Raw genomic sequence first — 23,090 nt, 5'->3', positions numbered from 1 at the left:
ACCTCTTTGGAACAGTTCTCAGAGCTCTCCGAGAGGCCGTCTCCCGGACTACAGTCCTCAGTTTGGCTCGGACTGTATTTTCTATTTTCTATTTCTTTCTTATATTGACTATTGATTAATTTTTTTCATTGACAGAGACACAGACCCACTAAAAACATGATTTATCATTATTTGTATGAAACTAAGTATGTCTTATGAATTTTATACTTTTCAACCCACTGGTCTAGCACTGTATATACCTAGCCCATCTATATGTTTCATAAGCAAATTGGTCAAAATATGAATAGTCTTTAACTTTTTAATTATTTGCATGTGTAGAAATATATTTTGAGTGAAGAGGCAAAATTAGATAAATCTGAGATGAGAGAATCATTCCTAGTTTCTACAAACTAGACCCTCACCCACAAACAAGGATCCTACCAGTATAGGGTGTATCTGTGTGTGCACTGTCTTTGATATACTGGTCACTCTTCAGCTTGTCTTTCCTACAAATCCTACACCTTTTTTCCCTTTGTATTCATGTGTAGTGACAAGTTCCACCCATGTTGTTTTGAGGCTTTTCTTCTTTAAATTGACAAGCTTACAGTTGTTGCTGGTGAACGGCACACTGTTTGCATTCATGCTAACTTGAATCCCTACTCCACCCGAGTCTGTTAAAGTGACTTATTCCTACAGCATAACAATTCTATGGCAACAGAAATAGAAACGTTTGTTTGTTATCCGATCAGCATTGCTTGGTTAAACATAAATGTGTTTGCCTATGAGAAATATATAATGGCAGACACATTGGAAACATTAGTGCTTTTATTCAATTCAATTTATACAATCAGCATTTGTTGAGTTGCTACCAGGACGGAGGCACTGTTAGGTATTTAAGTTATAGTAACATGGGCTGCATCTTAAATTCCTTTGGAGATCGTAAGCAAGACTTATCATAGGCTCTATGTAAATGAGGGTAATTAAGATAATTGTTACCATTCTATTTTCAAAAGTAAAGTCATTCCAGCCCAGGGACTTCTGGTCAGATACAGTGAAAGTGAACAATAATATGCCTGTTGTTATGCATCTGTACTATATCCTAAGAGCAAAAAAGCACATGCATTTTGACTAAAAAGACCCACTACTGAGACAGGTTGGAACCTGGGACCCTTTGCTGCAGTGCTGAAATGCTTGCGCCTGGACACACCTCTCCTCAAGGAACAAAAACACAAAGAAACTATATGGGACTAAAAATAACTGCGTGCATGCACAGTTGGGGCAAATTCTGGACAAAAGATACAAAAAGACCAAAAAGTCCCGACTGCTAAATCTGAAGAGCCAGGAGCAAAAGCAGGATGTTGGAAGCAAAAGCAGGGTACTGCGCCCTGACATAGAGCAGCCATCAATGGTTTAGAGCTAAAAACTGATTTACTTTGGTTGTCTGGTCCTTCCTTTCAGTTCTAGGATCCCACACCAAAGACAAAAAGACTTGTTTTTTGTTTTGTTTTTTGCGGTATGTGGGCCTCTCACTGTTGTGGCCTCTCCCGTTGCGGAGCACAGGCTCCGGATACGCAGGCCCAGCGGCCATGGCCCACGGGCCCAGTCATTCCGCGGCATGTGGGATCTTCCCGGACCGGGGCACAAACCCGTGTCTACTGCATCGGCAGGCGGACTTTCAACCACTGCGCCACCAGGGAAGCCCAAGCAGACTTGTTTTTGATTGCCATTGTCAATGTTGGTACAGTGTTGTTTTTTATACTTAAGAACTTGTAATCATAAAATGAAGCCCCCTGTGGTATTTCAAAGGTCTTCTCATGCTGAGTATCTGCTTTTAGGTCCACTATTGCCAAGAAATGGTTCAGCAGCTCTCAAAGAAATGAGCATTCTAACTCTCTGAGTATGGAAATAGCTAAATTCACAACCAGCTTGATAACAAAATAGAGGATTGGCACATGGTGATAAAACAACATTTTTTGTGGAGTGAAAATTTAAGCCAATGTATCTGAGACATATTCTTAAAATATTTTCGTGAAAGATGTTCATGGGTCAGCATTGTTCATCACAATACTTTCCAGGCATGTGAAAACTGATTCATGAGGATGAATTTACGGGACACTGTGCATAACATCAGGAAATAATGCTGCAAGTAATTATCACACATAAAAGACCTCCTGCTGTAAATATCAGTTATGCTGAAGAAAATTACTCATCCTATCCTGCACCTGCCTTTTTTAGGACTGCTCATTCTACTCTGTGTATTACAGGACTACCATATTTAGATGCTGGGAACATTTAAGGGTAAAAGTTTCTCTATTTTCATCATCTACTGGTTAGTTCGTTCTACACAGAGACTCACACACCTGGGTGTCAGTGCTGGCTGCAGGACAGAAATCCAACTGGGGCTGTCAGAGCACCACTTCTTTCCCAGGGAGCCTCTCTGCAGAGCTCTCTGGGCTTATTCTTATGATGAGGGCTAGCTGCCATGAAGGGCTAATCCAAGAAGTGCAGGTAGAAGATGCAGACCTTGGGAGTTACAGAGTTGGTTCATCTGCATTTTATTAGTCAAAACCTGTACAAAGGGCTGACCCAGTGAGGGATGAGGAAGTCGCTCCACTTCTTGATGTGGGAGTGGTAGGTTCCCTTTATAAACCAGCTTCTTGGGGTGAGTGTTAGAAGACAATTCTCCCTACATTTGTCATTTTCCTGCATGGTCCAGTGCTTCTGAATAAAGGCATTTGCAAATGTTTGTATACGGAAACATTCCAGCATAGTAACGCTTAGGTTTCTACTTCTCTCCCTCTTTCCCTCTCTCTCAACATTCCAGGGGAGTAAAGATAAAGACCTTTCCTTCCCTTCCCTGGAGAAGATTTGTTTAGATTCCAGAATAATGGTAGGTCCTCTCTGTCTCTGTATCTCACTTTGTTTCTCTTTCTCTAGAAGGAAGAATGGGCAACTCTGTATAAAATCAGAGTTTCCTAACTTGGGGATTTCTCTCCTTTAATGTACCCACCTACATATGGTCGTAACATCAGGCCCTCACTTCGTGATACAGTGAGATGGGGGCTTGGGGAACCAGTGTAAGATGTTGTTCTGGCTGCTGCATTTGCTCTGAGAAATAATGGTCTTGGTCTTTGACTCAGTGCTCTTGTGTTTTCTGCAAGTAGGCTAAAACTTAGATCCTTCAGTTTCTGATTTAACAATGGAAGACATTTCTGTGACCACATTTGGAAATACAGTCTACTATATTCAATAAGGAAAAAGAGCATCAGCATTGGCACCAGGGGCCCCGGGGAGCAGGATATGAAGGACCATTCTGACTGATCTAAGTAGATAAGTGATCCCAAATGGAAACCGATAGGTAAGAAAAATGTCTAAGAAATAGACTCATTTTGAAAAGAGAAGCTACTAGGACATATTCTTAGATTCCCACATATTTTCATAGAAGAGAAAGTTGGATTATTCCCTGGGATCTCTAATATGAGGTGGAGGTTACATTTTGGGGAAATGCTATAGGTTAATGTCTCCTGCACATCCTAGAGGCTATTTGAATGGCAGTTTCTAACAAAGTACAGCAAGGTTACATCCATAGATGCAGCAGGCAAATTTTGTTTAAATAGTGAAGGTGTAAATTTCAAGAGGAGTTGGAGGTTTGGGTTCATGGTGAAAGTCTACCATTATCGGCTTACTCCTTCTTCATTGATTTTTATGGTCATGGCTTCATGACATGCTGATATTAAACAACAAATCCAATTTCTCTTTGCCTAGTTTTCCCTCTGTATTTTCATTATGACACTATAAACAGCCAGCCATTATTAGAACTGTTGTATGTGTTTGTCTTCTGTATCAGATTATGAGTCTCTGGAATTCCAAATAATGTCTTTGCCATTTCTGTGGTCCTCAAATTATTCAACATGGTGCTCTGACATAACAGGTACTCGGTGTTTAGTAGAACCACCTGAATTCCTCAAATGGCCATACAATTCAAGAGCTACAACTGCTTTTTTTTATGAACACTTTGTTAGTTGCCTACATTTTATTCTTCATGTAAGTAATACTAAATGTAAGTTTTTTCATGGTGTGTTGTCTGCATAATTGTATTGTCTGCCCAGGTTTAGAGTCTGTTGTCTATTGACCATTTGTATTAATGTAGATAGTGAATCATTTCAATGGTCTAAGACTGGTATAAAGCTGTCTGAGAAATAAAAAGCAAACTTTAAGCTGGGTCTGGAAACCTGCTTTCCTCTAGCTCCCAAAATTGCCACGGCACCATATTCTTTGCCCAGTGATTTTACCATATTTGCCTGTCTTCTCTCCAACTGCATCAGCTGTACCATCTGGATGCAGACATAGAACTGAAGAGTATTTCCTTTCATAAACTCCCAGCTTTCCACAGCCCACTATATAGAAAATCAAAACAAACAAACAACACCAGTATGAGAAAACAGAAGAAATAACTAGGAAACACCCCTTACTAAACATTATATACTGTCTTAACACATCAAATAGCTGTTCGAACACTGTTTTGTACCAACTGATTTAAGGCCGAAAGTAAAATCTTACTGTTTCTTTTCTCTTAACTTCCAGCTTCTTCCCTGAGGACATAAAGGAGAGAGAGGAGCATTAATTTCAGCAGAGCCATGCTTTCCTCAATCATCATGAAACATAATTTTCCAGCAAATGTCTGACACTCACTTGCAGAGATGATACTGTTATCCCTGGCATACAGTTCTCTGACAATTTTACCATTATTTTCCCCTTGATCCAGCCATCTGTGGAAAGAAAAATTTATCAAGTATATTCTGAATTTATATTTACACTAACCACTGGCAATTATCTAGCCGAGTCAGAAATATTGGATACAGGAGTTAGAAAAAGCCATAGATACCTAACTGGTGAAAGCAGACTAGAAATTGGAGAAGGAAACACTTTAAATGATTATGAGAGTTCAAGAGAGATAGGAGAAGCTGCTAACAGGTAAGGATGAAATATGTTTTTTCCTAACTCACAAGTGAATTACTCAACCAGTTAGCCTGCCAAAGTCATAGATTTTACATCCACTGGACAATTTATTTTATCCTGTTTTTTGGCCACCAACTACAGGTCAAACTATAGCCAGTTATTTAATGTACAACTATTATTGGTTGTAAGGAGAGTGTTGAAAAAAAGAGCAAACTTATCACTACTGTTGGGACAATAACCCAAGAATCAAGACTTAGTGACCGTAGGTCAGCAATGTCATGGTTGTATAAAAAGTCCCATGCAACATTTATTTTGTACGTTTATTATCTTTGAGCTATTTGAGACTCAGTCTAAAGGGAACAACTTTTCTTACCCGAGATTTTCATTCTCCTTATTGATGAAGAAAGAGAAATCATATTTTTAAAATCTATATTAGTTTACCAAAAAAGATTTAAATTTGTATCATCAGGAATGATAGAAAACATAATGGATATCTTTCTAAATAGAAGAAGCAGCCCCTAAAATTAATGTTCAAAACAGTTACCCAACAAAGCATTGGTGACCAGGAATGATTGAATAAACTATCCATTTCTCCAAAATACATAAACTTGGAACTGACTAATATGAAATGAATTTGTTCAATGCAAAGCATGCTTACAAGCCTGTGGCAGAAAAAGGCATATTTGTGGTTCATGGTGGGATCCTTGATTACAACATCATCAAGAAACCAGCCGTTTCCTAAACACAAATTAAAGAAAGAAAAATGTGGTGTGTATATATATGGACCAGGTGTTACTGGAAGTTTTGAGAAAGAGGCCCTAGCTTCCAAATGTATAAAGGTCTTGTTCACCTTTAAGCTTTAATGCTTCAAATAAAGCAAGATACAAGAGAGGTAAACTGTAAGAGGCATTTAAAAATATTTCCTATACATGTAACAAAAGCACAGCATATTTCAAGGCTTTGTGTTTTCAGTATCTACTTCAATATGATTTTCCAAACATTGAAAAGAGAACAATTCTGCAATTGCTCTTCATTTCATAAACTGCATTTATAAACCTGGACCTAACATCTTCCAAAAAATATATATCTGATGAGTTAGCAATACTGTCGATATCCAAAATGCATACACATAGAAAGTTATTAAAGTTCAAATCTGGACCAAGTCTACATTAATTAATTATATATGTATGTGTATATATATGCTAGAAAAATTAACGATTCTTCGTGCCCCGGTCTGGGAGGATCCCACGTGCCGCGGAGTGGCTGGGTCCGTGAGCCATGGCCACTGGGCCTGCGCGTCCAGAGCCTGTGCTCCACAACGGGAGAGGCCACAGCAGTGAGAGGCCCACGTACCGCAAAAAAAAAAAAAAAAAGAAAAGAAAAAGAAAAAGAGGGAGAGGACTCAAATCAATAAAATTAGAAATGAAAAAGGAGAAGTTACAACAGACACCACAGAAATAGAAGCATCATAAGAGACTACTACAAGCTATTCTATGCCAATAAAATGGACAACCTGGAAGAAATGGACAAATTCTTAGAAAGGTATAACCTTACAAGACTGAACCAGGAAGAAACAGAAAACATGAACAGACCAATCACAAGTGATGAAATTGAAACTCTGATTTAAAATCTTCCAACAAACAAAAGTCCAGGACCACACAGCTTCAGAGGTGAATTCTATCAAACATTTAGAGAAGAGCTAACACACATCCTTCTCAAACTCTTCCAAAAAAATTGCAGAGGAAGGAACACTCCCAAACTCATTCTATGAGGCCACCATTAATACTAAAACCAGACAAAGATACTACAAAAAAAAGAAAATTACAGACCAATATCAGTGATGAATATGGATGCAAAAATCCTCAACAAAATACTAGCAAACAGAATCCAACGACACATTAAAAGGATCATACACCATGATCAAATGGGATTTATCCCGGAGATGCAACAATTCTTTAATATATGCAAATCAATCAATGTGATACACATATTAACAAATTGAAGGATAAAAACCATATGATCATCTCAGTAGATGCAGAAAAAGCTTTTGACAAAACTGATCACCCATTTATGATAAAAACTCTCCAGAAAGGGGGCATAGAGGGAACCTACCTCAACATAATAAATGCCATATACAGCAAAGCCACAGCAAACATCATTCTCAATTGTGAAAAACTGAAACCATTTCCTCTAAGATCAGGAACAAGGCAAGGATGTCCATTCTTGCCACTATTATTCAACATAGTTTTGGAAGTCCTAGCCATGGCAATCAGAGAAGAAAAAGAAATAAAAGGGGGCTTCCCCGGTGGGGCAGTGGTTGAGAGTCCGCCTGCCAATGCAGGGGACACGGGTTCATGCCCCGGTCTGGGAGGATCCCACATGCCACAGAGTGGCTAGGCCTGTGAGCCATGGCCACTGAGCCTGAACATCCGGAGCCTGTGCTCTGCAACGGGAGAGGCCACAACAGTGATAGGCCCACGTACCACAAAAAAAAAAAAAAAAAAAAAAATGGAATACAAATTGGAAAAGAAGAAGTAAAACTGTCACTGTTTGCAGATGACATGATACTATACATAGATAATCCTAAAGATGCCACCAGAACACTACTAAAGCTAATCAATGAATTTGGTAAAGTTGTAGGATACAAAATAATGCACAGAAATCTCTTGCATTCCTATATACTAACAACAAAAGATCAGAAAGAGAAATTAAGGAAACAATGCCATTCACCATTGCAAAAGAAAGAATAAAATACCTAGGAATAAACCTACCTAAGGAGGTAAAAGGCCTGTACTCAGGAAACTATAAGACACTGATGAAAGAAATCAAAGATGACAAAACAGATGAAGAGACATACAATGTTCTTGGATTGGAAGAATCAATATTGTGAAAATGACTCTACTACCCAAAGCAATCTACAGGTTCAATGCAATCCCTGTCAAATTATCAATGGCATTTTTTACGGAACTAGAACAAAAAATCTCAAAGTTTGTAGGGAGACACAAAAGACCCCAAATAGCCAAAGCAATCTTGAGGGAAAAAAACGCAGCTGGAGGAATCAGACTTGCTGACTTCAGACTAATACTACAAAGCTACAGTAATCAAGACAACATGGTACTGGCACAAAAACAGAAATATAGATCAATGGAACAGGATAGAAAGCCTGGAGATAGACTTACGCACCTATGGTCAACTAATCTATGACAAAGGAGGCAAGGATATACAATGGAGAAAAGACAGTCTCTTCAATAAGTGGTGCTGGGAAAACTGGACAGCTACATGTAAAAGAATGAAATTAGAACACTCCCTAACACCATACACAAAAATAAACTCAAAATGGATTGAAGACCTAAATGTAAGACCGGACACTATAAAACTCTTAGAGGAAAACATAGGAAGAACACACTTTGACATAAATCACAGTAAGATCTTTTTTGACCCACCTTCTAGAGTAATGTAAATAAAAGCAAAAATAAACAAATGGGACCTAATGAAACTAAAAGCTTTTGCATAGCAAAGGAAACTATAAACAAAATGAAAAGACAACCCTCAGAATGGAAGAAAATATTTGCAAATGAATCAGTGGACAAAGGATTAATCTCCAAAATATATAAATAGCTCATGCAGCTCAATATTAAAAAAACAAAAAACCCAACCAAAAAATGGGTAGAAGACCTAAATAGACATTTCTCCAAAGAAGACATACAGATGGCCAAGAGGCACATGAAGAGATGCTCAACCAAATATATTTACAAAATTGAATTAGTTGCCATATAAGTGTTAGTTGGGCATATTAACACATCCTTTTATTGTTGTACCAGAGCATTCACTGTCCTACAATCCTGCCTGACTCCTTGCAGAACTGGAATATTACCTTAGTATTTACTGTGGATCGAAGCCCAATTTCTTTAAAATTAGTTGTCAACTGACAGAAAAATAAGATGCAAAAGACTTGGGTCTGGTCAAAATATAAATGAATTTTGCCCAAGAGAGAAAATAACCTCAAAGTTATGTTTTTATTATCTTAGGACATTAGCCATATCTTTAATTTAATTTATCAATCTTATTTGTCATTCTTTTTGTTTCACTGATTATAAGAATATATTTTTCAGTTTTGTGTAATGTCTTTTGAACCAGCTTTGTCAACTGGCTAATTCCCTCATTATTTAAACACATGTCCACTATATATTGGTATGAGAACTTTGTTCTTAACATTTTGAAAGTTTTATGTTGACACTTTTAAGTAAAAGAGTTTATTGTCTTGTTTCATGTTTGGGGTTTTTTTTATGCTTTTTGTGGTATATGCACTTTTGTTAAAGGATTTTGTTTATCTTATGGCAATCTTATACAGCAGCAGAAAATGAAAATACTGGTCATCTCACAAAAATGTTGGGAAAACTGAGATAGAAGCATGAACAAAATGGCAGCAGAAAACACAGCAAGGCTGCCAGGACAGTCTCCTGAAGGTGCCACTGCTGGCACCATCATTAGCACTTAATGGACTGTCACTGTCAGAGGACACTGCTGCTATGTCCTCCAGCAGAATTCTGGAATATTGCCACGTGCCACAGCGTATAAATCCCAAATTCCCCCAGTTTTTATGCATCATTCTTTCTAGCTTTCTAGGCAGAGCATCCACTTAAAAAGCCTACATAATTTTGAAAAACAATATATCCACTTAAAATTTAAAGAATATTTGGGACAATATTTTAATTTCAGATAGTCAATACTTAGAGATCAGTTTGTTATGAGTTTTCCACAATTATTTTCTAGATTTGTACAGGACTTCACATGAACAGAGCAGAATCAGACCTTGAATATCTACCTATGGAAGACTCTTACCTGGTCCAAGCCCATCATGGCCTATGACAATCTTGTACAAATTCTCAAGGTTCATGGCTTCTAGGGAGAAGGTGTCAATCTGTAACAAATCAAAAAAGTATAGTTAGATCCAGACTATGAGTCTGATTTCTAATGAGTATAAATTAAGATACAGAAAAAATTCATTGTGAAAGGGATTAGGTTCATTCAGTAAATACACAAATCTGTCTAAATTAAGACAGTGAAGGTAAAACAATAATATTAATTTATAGAACATAATAACAAGTTTTCTAATTCTTCCTTCTTGCCCATTTTTCATTATAAAAGCATAAATTTGAGGACTCTCTACAAATATGTTTTCAAATAATGATAATATAAATGTAATAATTATAAAGTATACTAAATGTTTCCACTCATTTGAATTTAACAAACTCTTATCTGTCCTGAATGGAATTTTTTAGCAATGTTTATGGGTCATTTGCAAAAATAATGTTTCTAAAGTAATTTTAGAATATTGATGCAAACATTATTGAAAATTTATAACATTTATCTGGAACAATGTCCCAATGCACTGCTACAATCAAAACTGTTCATGTTTGTGCTCCAGTGGTTTGTGTATTCAGAATATGGGCAAAAGTGAGGAGCCAGAGTTCTTTTGATAAAACCTACGATAATGATACAGGTTAAAATGCAAGAAAATACTTGATGTAGCATAGCGGTTGAAAAATAATTCAAAAACAAAAAATAAGCTTTGCATTTCAGAGTCTTATATGTTTTGAAATATTTTCACACATAGCGATATTTTATCCTTAAAAGTCGCTCAGTGAGAAAAAAAACATATCCACTCTACAGATAAAGAACAGTGAGGCACAGAACCAGGATTAGAGCTCAGTTCCTCTGATAGGTAATAATACTACCTTCCTTTGCAATCACTCTGCCTCTGCATAAGTGGACTATAAACAATGTAAGTAACAGATAAAGCCATTAGCATTTATTTACAAAGAATAGAGTCAATGCCTGATAAAGGTTAATGGATAACACTGCCATCTCTTTATCATGAAAGAGATCTGCTAGAAAAGGAGGACATCCTATGCAATAATAGAAAATACTAGCAAAGAAAATCATGAGTTACAATATTTATGATGATTGATGTAGAGAATGCTAAGAAAAAAAGAGGAAACGTAATGCAAATATGCTGATATACTTAAAACTATTTGGATTATCACAGAAAGCTGAGATAACTAAAATACAATGGGCCCTCTATAATTTACTCAGTTAAAAAAATTAAATATTACTTACATATTAATATTAGTAAAAAAAAATAACATATTCAGTTTCTAAATTTGACAATGAAAGTTGTTACACAGTCAATCCATGAACAGCACAGGTTTAAACTTCATAGGTCCACTTATACATGATTTTTTTTCAATAAATATGCACTACAGCACTGCAGAATCAGCGCAGTTTGGTTGGATCCTCGGATGCGGAACCATGGATGTGGAGGGTCAACTGTAAAGTTATATGCAGATTTTCAACTGCATGGGGGTCAGTGCCCCTAACCTCCTGTGTTGCTCAGGGTCAAGTGTATATAGTAATCCTCATTTAACAATATAAAAGTAGGTGTAAAAATCAGACAATTGGGAATGACTTCAGCAAGATGGTGGACTAAGGAGAAGCAAGCCCTCATTCCTCATGGAGACACCATTTTAAACACAGTGTATGGACTAGAATACTTCTCTGAAAATTCTGAATACCAGATAAGAAGCTGCAGCACCCAGTCCAATGCATAATGAAGAGGGGACTCCATCAAAATGGGAGGAAAAAGAAACAAAGTGAAGAAAAGTGAAGAGAACCTAAGGGACTTTTGGAATACCCTCAAACGGAATAGTATATGCATTGTAGGAGTCACAGAAGGAGAAGAGAGAGAGAGAAAGGGGCAAAGAGCTTTTATGGACATACAAATTCAAGATCAATGAACCTGAACTAAGATAAACCTAAAGAGACCCAAACCAAGACACACTATAATCAAATTGTCAAAAGTCAAAGACAAAGAGAGAATCTTGAAAGCAGCAAGAGAAAAGTGACTCATGATCTGCCAGTGAGCTTCTGTAAGTTTATCAGTGGATTCCTGAGCAGAAATCATGCAGGCTAGAAGGCAATGGGATAATCTATTCAAACTGCTGGAAGAAAAACCTGCCAACTAAGAATTCTGTATCAGATGAAACTGTCCTTCAAAAATGAAGGTGAAATTAACACTTTCCCAGATAAAACAAAAGCTGAGGGAGTTCATTTCCAGTAGACTGCCTTACAAGAAATGCCATAGGGAGTCCTTCAAGTTGAAAAAAAAATAAAAAGGATAATAAATAGCAACACAAAGCTATATGAGTTGGAGAAACTATTTGCAAATCATATATGTGACAAGAGATTAATATCCAGAATATACAAAGAACTCCTTCACTCAACAACAAATAAATAACTTGATTTTAAAATAGCAAAAGACTTGAATAAACATTTCTACAAAGATGATATACAAATGACCAACAAGCATATGAAACGATGTCAACCTAATTTAACATTAGAGAAATGCAAATCAAAACTACAATGAAAAAAAAAAAAAAAGGGCTTCCCTGGTGGCGCAGTGGTTGAGAGTCCGCCTGCCGATGCAGGGGACACGGGTTCGTGCCCCGGTCTGGGAAGATCCCACATGCCGCGGAGCGGCTGGGCCCGTGAGCCATGGCCACTGAGCCTGTGCTCCGGAGCCTGTGCTCCGCAAGGGGAGAGGCCACAACAGTGAGAGGCCCGCCTACCGCAAAAAAAAAAAAAAAAAAAACTACAATGAGATATCACCTCACACCCATTAGGATAGTTACTGTCAAAAAACAGAAAATAACAAGCGTTGAAAAGGATGTGAAGAAACTTGGACCCTTGTGCATTGTTGGTGGGGTTGTAAAATAGTGCAATCGCTATGGAAAATGGTATACTGTTTCCTTAAAAAAATTAAAAATAGAACTTCCATATCATCCAGCATTCCTGCTGCTAAGTATATACCCCAAAGAATTGAACTGAGGATACCAATTCAATGGTATGCAGAGGACACCCACTGCATTATTCACAAGAGTCAAAAGTTTGAGGGACTTCCCTGGCGGTCCAGTGGTTAGGACTCTGTGCTTCCACTGCTAGGGGTCCGGGTTCGATCCCTGGGCAGGGTACTAAGATCCTGCAAGATGTGCTGGTGTGGCCAAAAAAATTAAAAAGTAAAAAAACAAAAAAGTTTGAAACAACCAAAATGTCCATCAATGGATGAATGAATAAAGAAAATGTGGTGTATACATACAATGGAATATTATTCAGACTTATAAAGGAAGGAAATCTTGTTAGATTCTACAACATGAATGAACCTTGAGGACATTATGCTAAGTGAAATAAGCTAGTTCACAAAAAGACAATCATTGCATGATTCCGATTATATATTCAAATCCAGAGAGATAGAAAGTAGAATCATTGTTACTAAGGGACGGGGGAAAGGAGAATGAGGAGCTGTTATTCAATGAGTATAGAGTTTCAGTTTTGCAAGGTGAAAAATTTCTGGAGATCTGTTGCACAGCAAGGTAAGTATCCTTAGCACTACTGAACTGTGCACTTAAAACTACAGTTGACTGGGCTTCCCTGGTGGAGCAGTGGTTGAGAGTCCACCTGCCGATGCAGGGGACATGGGTTCGTGCCCCGGTCTGGGAAGATCCCACATGCTGCAGAGCTGCTGGGCCCATGAGCCATGGCCGCTGAGCATGCGTGTCCGGAGACTGTGCTCCGCAACGGGAGAGGCCACAACAGTGAGAGGCCCGCATACCGCAAAAAAAAAAAAGAGTCAAATAAAAATTTTTATCCAAGCCTGACACTTAAGAAGGCCTTTTTCCTTTTTTTAGTAGAAGTCGTTGAATACTTGACAAGAAAAGTGTTAACTTCTTCTTTTATTGCCATCTCAAGTACAATGGCATTTCTTTTCTCTATTTTGAAATTTTTCTATTTCTAATTTCTCCATATTGAAATACTAGACATGCCAATTTCCTCCCAAATTTTCTAAGTGCCATCAATATTTTCCTATCTAGAAAGAGATATTTACAATTTTAAAAAATCTATGACTTCCCTGTTCCAACCTCTTAGTAATGAATTTCTTTTTACTTTAAAGTGATTTTCTAGAACACTAGCATGAGCTTAGATTCCATGCACTACAGATTCAAATTAATATAGTTCGCTCCTTGGGTCCCTAGCAATTAATGAAATTCAAGCTATAATTATTTATTTGGGTACCTATTATACCATATTATATCTAATCCATTCATCCTGGACTTAATCAAAGATGTTAATAAATTCTGATAGGTTCAGATGAATGCCAAAAATCATCGAAAAGTAGAAATATGTTTTCTGATTCTAAAATCTAGCCTTTCATGATAAGGGTATTATCATTCTTTTAAAAACTTCTGTGAGGTATTGTTTTATCTGTTAAATTAATCTTACTGTCTTTAAAATGCCTTAAATCAGAGATTTTCAACTGTAATGTGTTTAGAAAATCATGTTGTTATAAAGGTAGATTTTCAATCCTTAAACTTACTATCTCTGTGGATCTTGGTAAGGCCCAGAAATTTACATTCATAAATTCACATCAAGTGTGATTCTGGAGCAATCACACTTTAGAAAGGCTCCCTGAGAGCCGCACAGAATTACCGTTGGTTTGCAAGGTTAACACTGCTGCCACCACTATTTGATTTGGTTTTTAGATTACAGTCCAAGGCAGATCATTTGAGAAATACAAAAAAATCACCATTCAAAACGTTTTATTTTGTAATCTTCCTTAACTAAACTTAAAGGATCAAGATTAAGTTCATAAAAGTAATGTGATTATTTTATGGACTGTGGAAATGTTGTATCATTATTGCTATAATAGACTCAGGGTTTTAATTCAAATCCCTTCAACTTACAGGCACAAGTTGGCTTACTTAAATTTTTAATTTCAAACTTCTAAACGGTATTATAAAATTTCAACAGAAAATTCTAAACTCATTATCTAGCATCTTAATTTTGCCAAATGGGTAGATTATATACGGGGTGTTATATACTCAGAATAAGACTTTGGATCAAGAATATCTCCTCTTGGAGGCTTCCCTGGTGGCGCAGTGGTTGGGAGTCCACCTGCTGATGCAGGGGACGCGGGTTCGTGCCCTGGTCCGGGAAGAACCCACATGCCGCAGAGCGGCTGGGCCCGTGAGCCATGGCCGCTGAGCCTGCGCGTCTGGAGCCCGTGCTCCGCAACGGGAGAGGCCACAACAGTGAGAGGCCCGTGTACCTCAAAAAAAAAAAAAAAGAAAGAAAGAAAAAAGAATATCTCCTCTTCACTGGTACGGAAGGACAGGTGAGGTAAACCTCAGGCAAACACGTAGCCTTGCAATGACAGAGTACTCGCCATAGAGAGAAAGACACCAAGAATTTTCAGCCCGATTTTTTTGTCTTTCCTCTTCAATATTATATAATTTCTTCAGATCACTTAAGCACTGTCTCAGCATCCCAGCTTCATAATGAATATAATATTGCTTATTGGTTACTAATCAAATGAGGTGAGTGTTAATTTTCATAAATTAGTTTAGCTTACTAGGAGAGAAAAAGTAAAAAATATTATTATCATATATGATCACTTACATATCAGTTTGAATACTATACTTCAAAAGCTCTATATATCAATAGCATAAAAGAGAAAATTATTTCATATATAAGCCAAGTAGTAATTTTGAATTTTTAAATCTAACATCTACATTCTGTATTTTCATAAAGTGAGTTTCATTGATTCATTCTGCTTCAGGATCTTTTGTGACTTTAATGTAAAGAAGATGGCATTATTAACAACTGTATATTTCTGCTAATGAAAGAAAAATATGTTTTTAAGGGATTACTCATCTTCCATGAATTTTTCATTAATTTTCTCATGTATTATAAAACTGTGGAACAAGTTTGCCAAGAATATCAGGGGTTTGACTAAGTGTTCTTTGCATTTTGAGAACTTGTTTAAAGATTATTTATTCTGAAATGACAAAAGAGGGAAATACACCATACACAAAAATGGATTACAAGCTGCATGATATCCAGTGTTAAAGACATGCAATATTGGCAATCACAGTAATAAGTAAAATTTTAAATTCTGAACAATGTAGAAAATTTAAGCCTCTTTTTGCTCCTAAAAGTACTCAGGGGGCATTATCTCACTTAGCATGAGTAGACTAAATTTGAGGGCTGGCATTCAAGTCTAGTAGATAATTATTTCACCAACAAGAATGGGCTATTTTACAGCCCTTCTGAAGCAGGTAACAACCTCCTAGTCACGTTTTCATCATTATTGCAACCATATCAAGAAGCAATGTGAGTTCATCCAGATTCCCAAGTATTTTCTTTTCTTTGCAAAAAGGCAAAAGGATTGCTTGGTTGAGGTGCTTCCCTCAATTAATTAGGGATTACAATTATTAATAAGGGCACATGATGTTGCTGCCTTGAGGAATACACTGACTAAAAAGTCCAGGTTTGACTCCATCCACTCGCAATAGGTATGAAGTGCCCCCTTGAGGTTTGATTCTTAAGCAGAATTTATGAGGATCTTGTAAAGGATGGAAGTACTGATATGTATTTACCTCTTTACAGCGCCAGGAAGGGGAGACTCCAGAGTTCGTATGACCAATACGAATCTTAAAGAGTGTTCCAATGTCTCCAACTGTGATCCATAAAGGAACCAAGAGAACTTCTTTCAATGTAATTTCACAAAATCCATTGTTTTAAAACCTTATATTAGGACATTATATTTTGATAAAGTAATTAATCTATCAACAAGATTTTAGAATTATAAAAATTTATACACCTAATGACAGAGTGCCAAAATATATGAAGCAAAATGGACAGACTGAATGGAGAAATAGTCTACAATAATTGTTGGAGACTTTAACACCCCACTTTGAATAATGGAAAGAACAACTAAACAGAAGACCAATAAGGAAATAGAGGACTTGCAAAACATTATACACCAACTAGATCTAACAGACATTTATAGAAAGCTCCTCTCAACAACAGCAAGAATACATAGTTTTCTCAAGTGCACATAGAACATTCTCCAGGATAGACTATATGTTATGTCAAAAAAGAGGTTTTGAAAATTGAGTAAGACTGAAATCATACAGAGTATCTTTTCTAACTACAATGAAATGAAACTAGAAATAAATACAAGAAAGAAAACTGGATAATCCACAAATACGTATAAATTAATCTACATACTCTTAAGCAACGAATGAGTCAAAGAAATTGCAAGGGAAATTTAAAAATACCTTGAGATGAATGAAAAAACATACAAAAACATAGTGGATGTTGCTGAAAGCAGAGGTCACAGGGAAATTTTAGCTGTAAACCCATAAAATATGAATGTACTTAAAAGGAGGAAACCATTTCAGGTGAATGTCCCTCAACTAGACTGGCAAGCTTGCTGTGAGAGAAAACTTCTTTGGAGATTTTGATCCAATAAATCCAGAGACTCTAAGGAGAGGGAGAAGGAGGAAGGGGAGGAGAAGGGAGGGAGAGAATGAAGGAAGAAGAGGGTGCAGGTAGGAGGAAAGTGGGAAGAGGAGGAAGAGACCGGAGGTTCTCAGATAAATAACCTAACTTTACAACGTAAGGAGCTAGAAAAAAGAGGAGTAAACTAAATGCAAAGCTAGCGGAAGAAAGGAAAGAATAAATTAGAATGGAGATAAAATAGAGAACAGAAAAACAGTAGAATCAACAAAACCAAAAGTTGATTCTTTAAAAAGAAAAACAACAAAATTTACAAACATTTAGCTAGCCTAAGGAAAAAAAAAGAAAACTCAAATTACTAAAATTATAAATGAAAATAGGGGCATTACTACTAACCTTACAGAAATAAAAAGGATTATAAAGGAACATCATGGACAATTTATGCCAGCAAATTAGATAACCTAGATGAAATGGACAAATCTTTAGAATCACACAAAATATCAAAATGCACTCAAACAAAGCAAAAGAAAAAGAAAGTCTGAAGAGGCCTGTAACAAGTTACTGAAGCAGTAATCAAAAACTTCCCAACAAAGAAAAATCTAGGACAGTTGGCTTCACTGGTGAATTCTACCAAATACTTAAAGAAGAATTAATACCAACTCATCTCAAAATCTTCTAAAAAATAGAGGAGATGGGAACACTTCTTAATGCATTCTACAAGGTCAGCGTTACCCTGATACCAAAGCCAGACAAAGACATGACAAGAAAACTAGAGACAAAACCACTTGTAAATATAGAGGCAATAATGAAACTTAAAAGCTTTTGCACAGCAAAGGAAACCATAAACAAGATGAAAAGACAACCTTCAGACTGGGAGAAAAATTTTGCAAATGAAGCAACTGACAAAGGATTAATCTCCAAAATTTACAAGCAGCTCATGTATCTCAATATCAAAAAAACAAACAACCCAATCCAAAAAAGGGAAGAAGACCTAAATAGATATTTCTCCAAAGAGGATATACAGACTGCCAACAAACACATGAAATCATGCTCAACATCATTAATCATTAGAGAAATGCAAATCAAAACTACAATGAGATATCATCTCACACCAGTCAGAATGGCCATCATCAAAAAATCTAGAAACAATAAATGCTGGAGAGGGTGTGGAGAAAAGGGAACACTCTTGCACTGCTGGTGGGAATGTGAATTGGTACAGCCACTATGGAGAACAGTATGGAGGTTCCTTAAAAAACTAAAAATAGAACTACCATATGACCCAGCAATCCCACTACGGGGCATATACCCTGAGAAAACCATAATTCAAAAAGAGTCATGTACCAAAAAGTTCATTGCAGCTCTATTTACAATAGCCCGGAGCTGGAAACAACCTAAGTGTCCATCATTGGATGAATGGATAAAGAAGATGTGGCACATATGTACAATGCAATATTACTCAGCCATAAAAAGAAATGAAATTGAGCTATTTGTAATGAGGTGGATAGACCTAGAGTCTGTCATACAGAGTGAAGTAAGTCAGAAAGAGAAAGACAAATACCGTATGCTAACACATATATATGGAATTTAAGAAAAAACATAATGTCATGAAGAACCTAGGGGTAAGACAGGAATAAAGACACAGACCTACTAGAGAATGGACTTGAGGATATGGGGAGGGGGAAGGGTAAGCTGGGACAAAGCAAGAGAGTGGCATGGACATATATACACTACCAAACGTAAAATAGATAGCTAGTGGGAAGCAGCCGCATAGCATAGGGAGATCAGCTCGGTTCTTTGTGACCACCTAGAGGGGTGGGATAGGGAGGGTGGGAGGGAGAGAGACGCAAGAGCGAAGAGATATGGGAACATATGTATGTGTATAACTGATTTACTTTGTTATACAGCAGAAACTAACACACCATTGTAAAGCAATTATACTCCAATAAAGATGTAAAAAAAAAAATAAGTGATTCAAAAAATATTACTTGGGGCTTCCCTGGTGGCACAGAGGTTGAGAGTCCGCCTGCCGATGCAGGGGACACGGGTTCGTGCCCCGGTCTGGGAGGATCCCACATGCCGCGGAGCGGCTGGGCCCGTGAGCCATGGCCGCTGAGCCTGTGCGTCCGGAGCCTGTGCTCCGCAACGGGAGAGGCCACAACAGTGAGAGGCCCGCATACCACAAAAAAAAAAAAAAAAAAAAAAAAAAAAAATTACTTGCACACAAATGTTCATGTCAGCATTATTCACAATAGCCAAAGGGTAGGAAAAAAACAAATATCCATCAATAGATGAATGGAAAAACAAAATGTGGTATTTCCATACAATGAAATATTATTCAACCATAAAAAGGAATGAAATATTGACACATGCTACAACATGGACAAACCTTGAAAACATTATGCTAAGTGAAAGAAGCTAGACACAAAAGACCACATTTTATATGATTCCGTTTATATAAAATATCCAGAATTGGCAAATCCTTAAAGACAGAGAGCAGATTAGAGGTTGCCAGGGACTGGGGAAAAGGGAATTGGGAGGGACGGCAGAGTGAGGTTTCCTTTTGGGGGTGACTAAAATGTTGCCAAACTAGGAAGTGGTGATAATTGAACAATATTGTGAATGTACTATATGCCACTGGATTGTTAACTTTAAAGTGGTAAATTTTGTTTTGTAGATTTTACCACAATAAAAAAGGAAAGAAAAGATCTATACAAAGAAACTGTAAGGAAAAAGAAAAGGAAAGGGGAAAACAAAAGCTTTTTAAAAACCCTTACAATAAAACAATTCATGAGAATAAATGAACACTATGATCAAAATCAGCAACAAATTACTAAAGTTAATGAAGCCAACACTTCTACAAACAAGACATAAATGTAGCAATCCCAGGGTCAAGCAAGAGAGACCAAGACAACAGAAACAGCTGAAATGCAGGTAGCAGTGCTAAGAAAAACAGAAGCATCAAACTATGAAAATGGTTTCCTGTGGGAAAGGAAAAGGGAATGGGGGTTATAGGTGCTCCTATCTTACTACAGAATTCACCTTAAATTTAATGATTAACCCTACACCATGTGAAGGTATAATTTGATTTAAAAGTAAATGTGAAACAATAAAATAGCAAAACAAAAACAGCTCAGACTCTTTTGGTACAATCACTTCTAAAACTATTTCTTACTCATGCAAAATAACAACAAAACCTTCGTTTTTTATTTTTACTCGTTAATGACCACTGACACAAGAGTTTATTCAAATACTGACTCATATAGAAAGTATGGAAAGAACAGTTCAAATTAAACTATTAGTTTCATTCTAGATAGCTCAACCTCTTCTGTGACATATGTGGGCTGAGTACACAGGTTGTAGTAAATCAAACACCCAGGACCGCATGGAAGGGGTATTGTGTGAAGATCAAAGATACTTAAGGACCCTTTTTTCTGATTGTGACTTTATTCTCTGTCTCTACCCGGTTGTAGTCAATCCCTCTGTACCTCCAGTCGTTGGTTCCACGGACATCGTTAAGCACCTGAAGTGCAAGGTGCTGGGCTGACATCAAGTCCTGCCTTTGATTGTGAGTCTTTCTATCTCTAGTTTAACAATGTGACCGGGTCCCCCCTGCTTCATCTTTGCTACCTCTGTTTCTCCCTAGACCTTGATCTCAATGTGTCCAGCCAAGACATAATAATGTGATGACAACTTCTTCGCCTTCCTTTATTTGATCATTTATTTTTCCCTTTTTGACCTTGACTTTCAGGCTCATCTGTTAGAGCCTCAGACAGAAAGGCACAGCCCTTGCTCCTGACAGCCATAAGTATACAAACAGCAAATGCTGGTCATCCAGTACTTCTCTCTAGCTGTTGTCTCTTATTGTATTGCAGTTTTATTGGTGTTTTAACCCACTTGAGCAAAAACTGCCATGAATTACTTTTGATTGATCTTCTACAGGACACATTGTTATAATAAGCACTCAATTCCATAGATTGCATTCATTCCAAACTACCTACTAGCTGTATCCCTTATGTTACCAGGTTTTGCTCAGTTTTATTTCTTACAGTAAATATGTCTTCATGGCCATGAAATCGAGCTCCATCTGTTCCATAAAGATATATGGGGGCTGAACTTCTATGATGTCCATAAAATATAATATAAATCTGTGAGCTTGTCCCAGCATTTGGCAAGTCACTGGTGATTATGGAAACATTCCATTTACCACCTATAAGAAGCACAAATAACACAGAGAATTACAACTTATAAAAATGGAAGACTCAGAAAAACAGGTCATCATAAAGCTGGGAGAGTTTAGGCTTCCCTGATGGCTCAGTGGTTAAGAATCCGCTTGCTGATGCAGGGAACACGGGTTCGAGCCCACATGCCACGGAGAAACTAAGCCCATGTGCCACAACTACTGAAGCCTGCGCGCCTAGAGCCCGTGCTCCATAACAAGAGAAGCCACCGCAATGAGAAGCCTACGCACTGCAAGGAAGAGTAGTCCCCGCTCGCCACAACCAGAGAAAGCCCATAGGCAGCAAGGAAGACCCAACACAGCCAAAAATAAATAAAATTTAAAAATAAAATAAAATTTAAAAAAATTAAAATTATTTAAAAAAGAATATCCTTTCTAAAAATAAATAAATAAATACTCAATAAAATGACTATTCCCACAGTGTAACTGGGAGAATATTTCTAGAAGATCTTTAATAAAGTTGTCATAGTTGATCATGCCTGGACAACAAGAGAGTCACTATATAAGTTCTCTCAAGTTTCCAGCATTTTAACAAAATATCTCCAATAGTCTTAGCTCTGACATATAATATTGGGTTGGCCTGAAAGTTCATTCAGGTTTTTCTGTAACGTCTTATGGAAAAACCCAAACAAACTTTTTGGCCAAACCAATATGTGCATTCAGAATTATACCTTTTAAGATCTTTTGAGTTTAGGTGTTTATTTTCCAAAATTAAAAATTATGTAATAATTTATATAAACATAAAAATTGGAATCAGATAAGTTAGGAATTCAAAAGTCATCTGGTACAATTTCTTCACTTATTGTTTTAAGTATTCCTAATTAATAGATAAATTAACCTGAGTTCCACAAATGTTAAATAAATTTTGTATCATCCAGCAACAAATAAAAACAGTGCTAGAAAATGTATGGTTCCTGGTGAACATAACTGAGATTAACTAAACATCATAACACATTGATAGTGCTATGATGTTACTTCTTACAATTTTAATTTAATTTTGCCACGTTTCTTTGGAGTGAACATCAAGAGTTGATCAGTAAGAGAACTGAAGTAATGAGAAATTATGGTAATACACTCAAGCTTATATTAAAGAAGAAAGAATATGATGCATAAAATTAAGAACTATGGACTTAAATAACATTCTACTCTTTAGGCTGTGATTTTCTCTCTCCCATATTTGAACTAAAGTGTATTTTCCCATCTTGATTCTTCAAATAGCAATCAAATTCTAGATTTAAATTTTACTTATATAGTACGATAAATATATTTAAATGAATGTCTATTTTTAAAAATCCACTTTAAAACAGGAAATTCTACTTTATTTTTCCAACACATAGTAAAAAGCCATGTTAGGCTACCAAATCATCTTGGTAGACAATCAGTTAGTAAATAAAAACATCATTTTAAAAAATTGAAAGAGATGAATAGGCTATCTTTAACAATAGCAGAAGAAGCTAAATTGCAATTACAAACTATAGAGCTGGGAAAATCTTAGCTGTTTTATGTAGAATAACTAGTATGTTAGTGCTTGTTTGAATAAAATGAAATAAAGCTCTTC

The 23,090-nt window shown here is 36.7% G+C and overlaps 1 protein-coding gene across 1 annotated transcript; it reads right to left on the bottom strand.

Moving 5' to 3' along the window:
* Positions 1-4,142: 4,142 nt before the first annotated feature.
* LOC307065291 (uncharacterized protein) lies at positions 4,143-20,842 on the bottom strand (the record flags this gene model as incomplete). Its single annotated transcript, XM_079722130.1, has 6 exons — positions 4,143-4,376; positions 4,540-4,571; positions 4,672-4,748; positions 5,601-5,676; positions 9,781-9,859; positions 20,756-20,842. The coding sequence occupies 6 exons, from the start codon at positions 20,840-20,842 to the stop codon at positions 4,143-4,145; spliced, it is 585 nt and encodes a 194-aa protein (XP_079578256.1).
* Between the last annotated feature and the right edge of the window lie 2,248 nt (positions 20,843-23,090).

Source organism: Hyperoodon ampullatus, assembly GCF_949752795.1.
Source record: "Hyperoodon ampullatus genome assembly, chromosome: 17".
NCBI lineage: Eukaryota > Metazoa > Chordata > Mammalia > Artiodactyla > Ziphiidae > Hyperoodon > Hyperoodon ampullatus.
The sequence above is the reverse complement of the archived record's forward strand: the minus strand, read 5'-3'. Positions and strand labels throughout refer to the sequence as shown.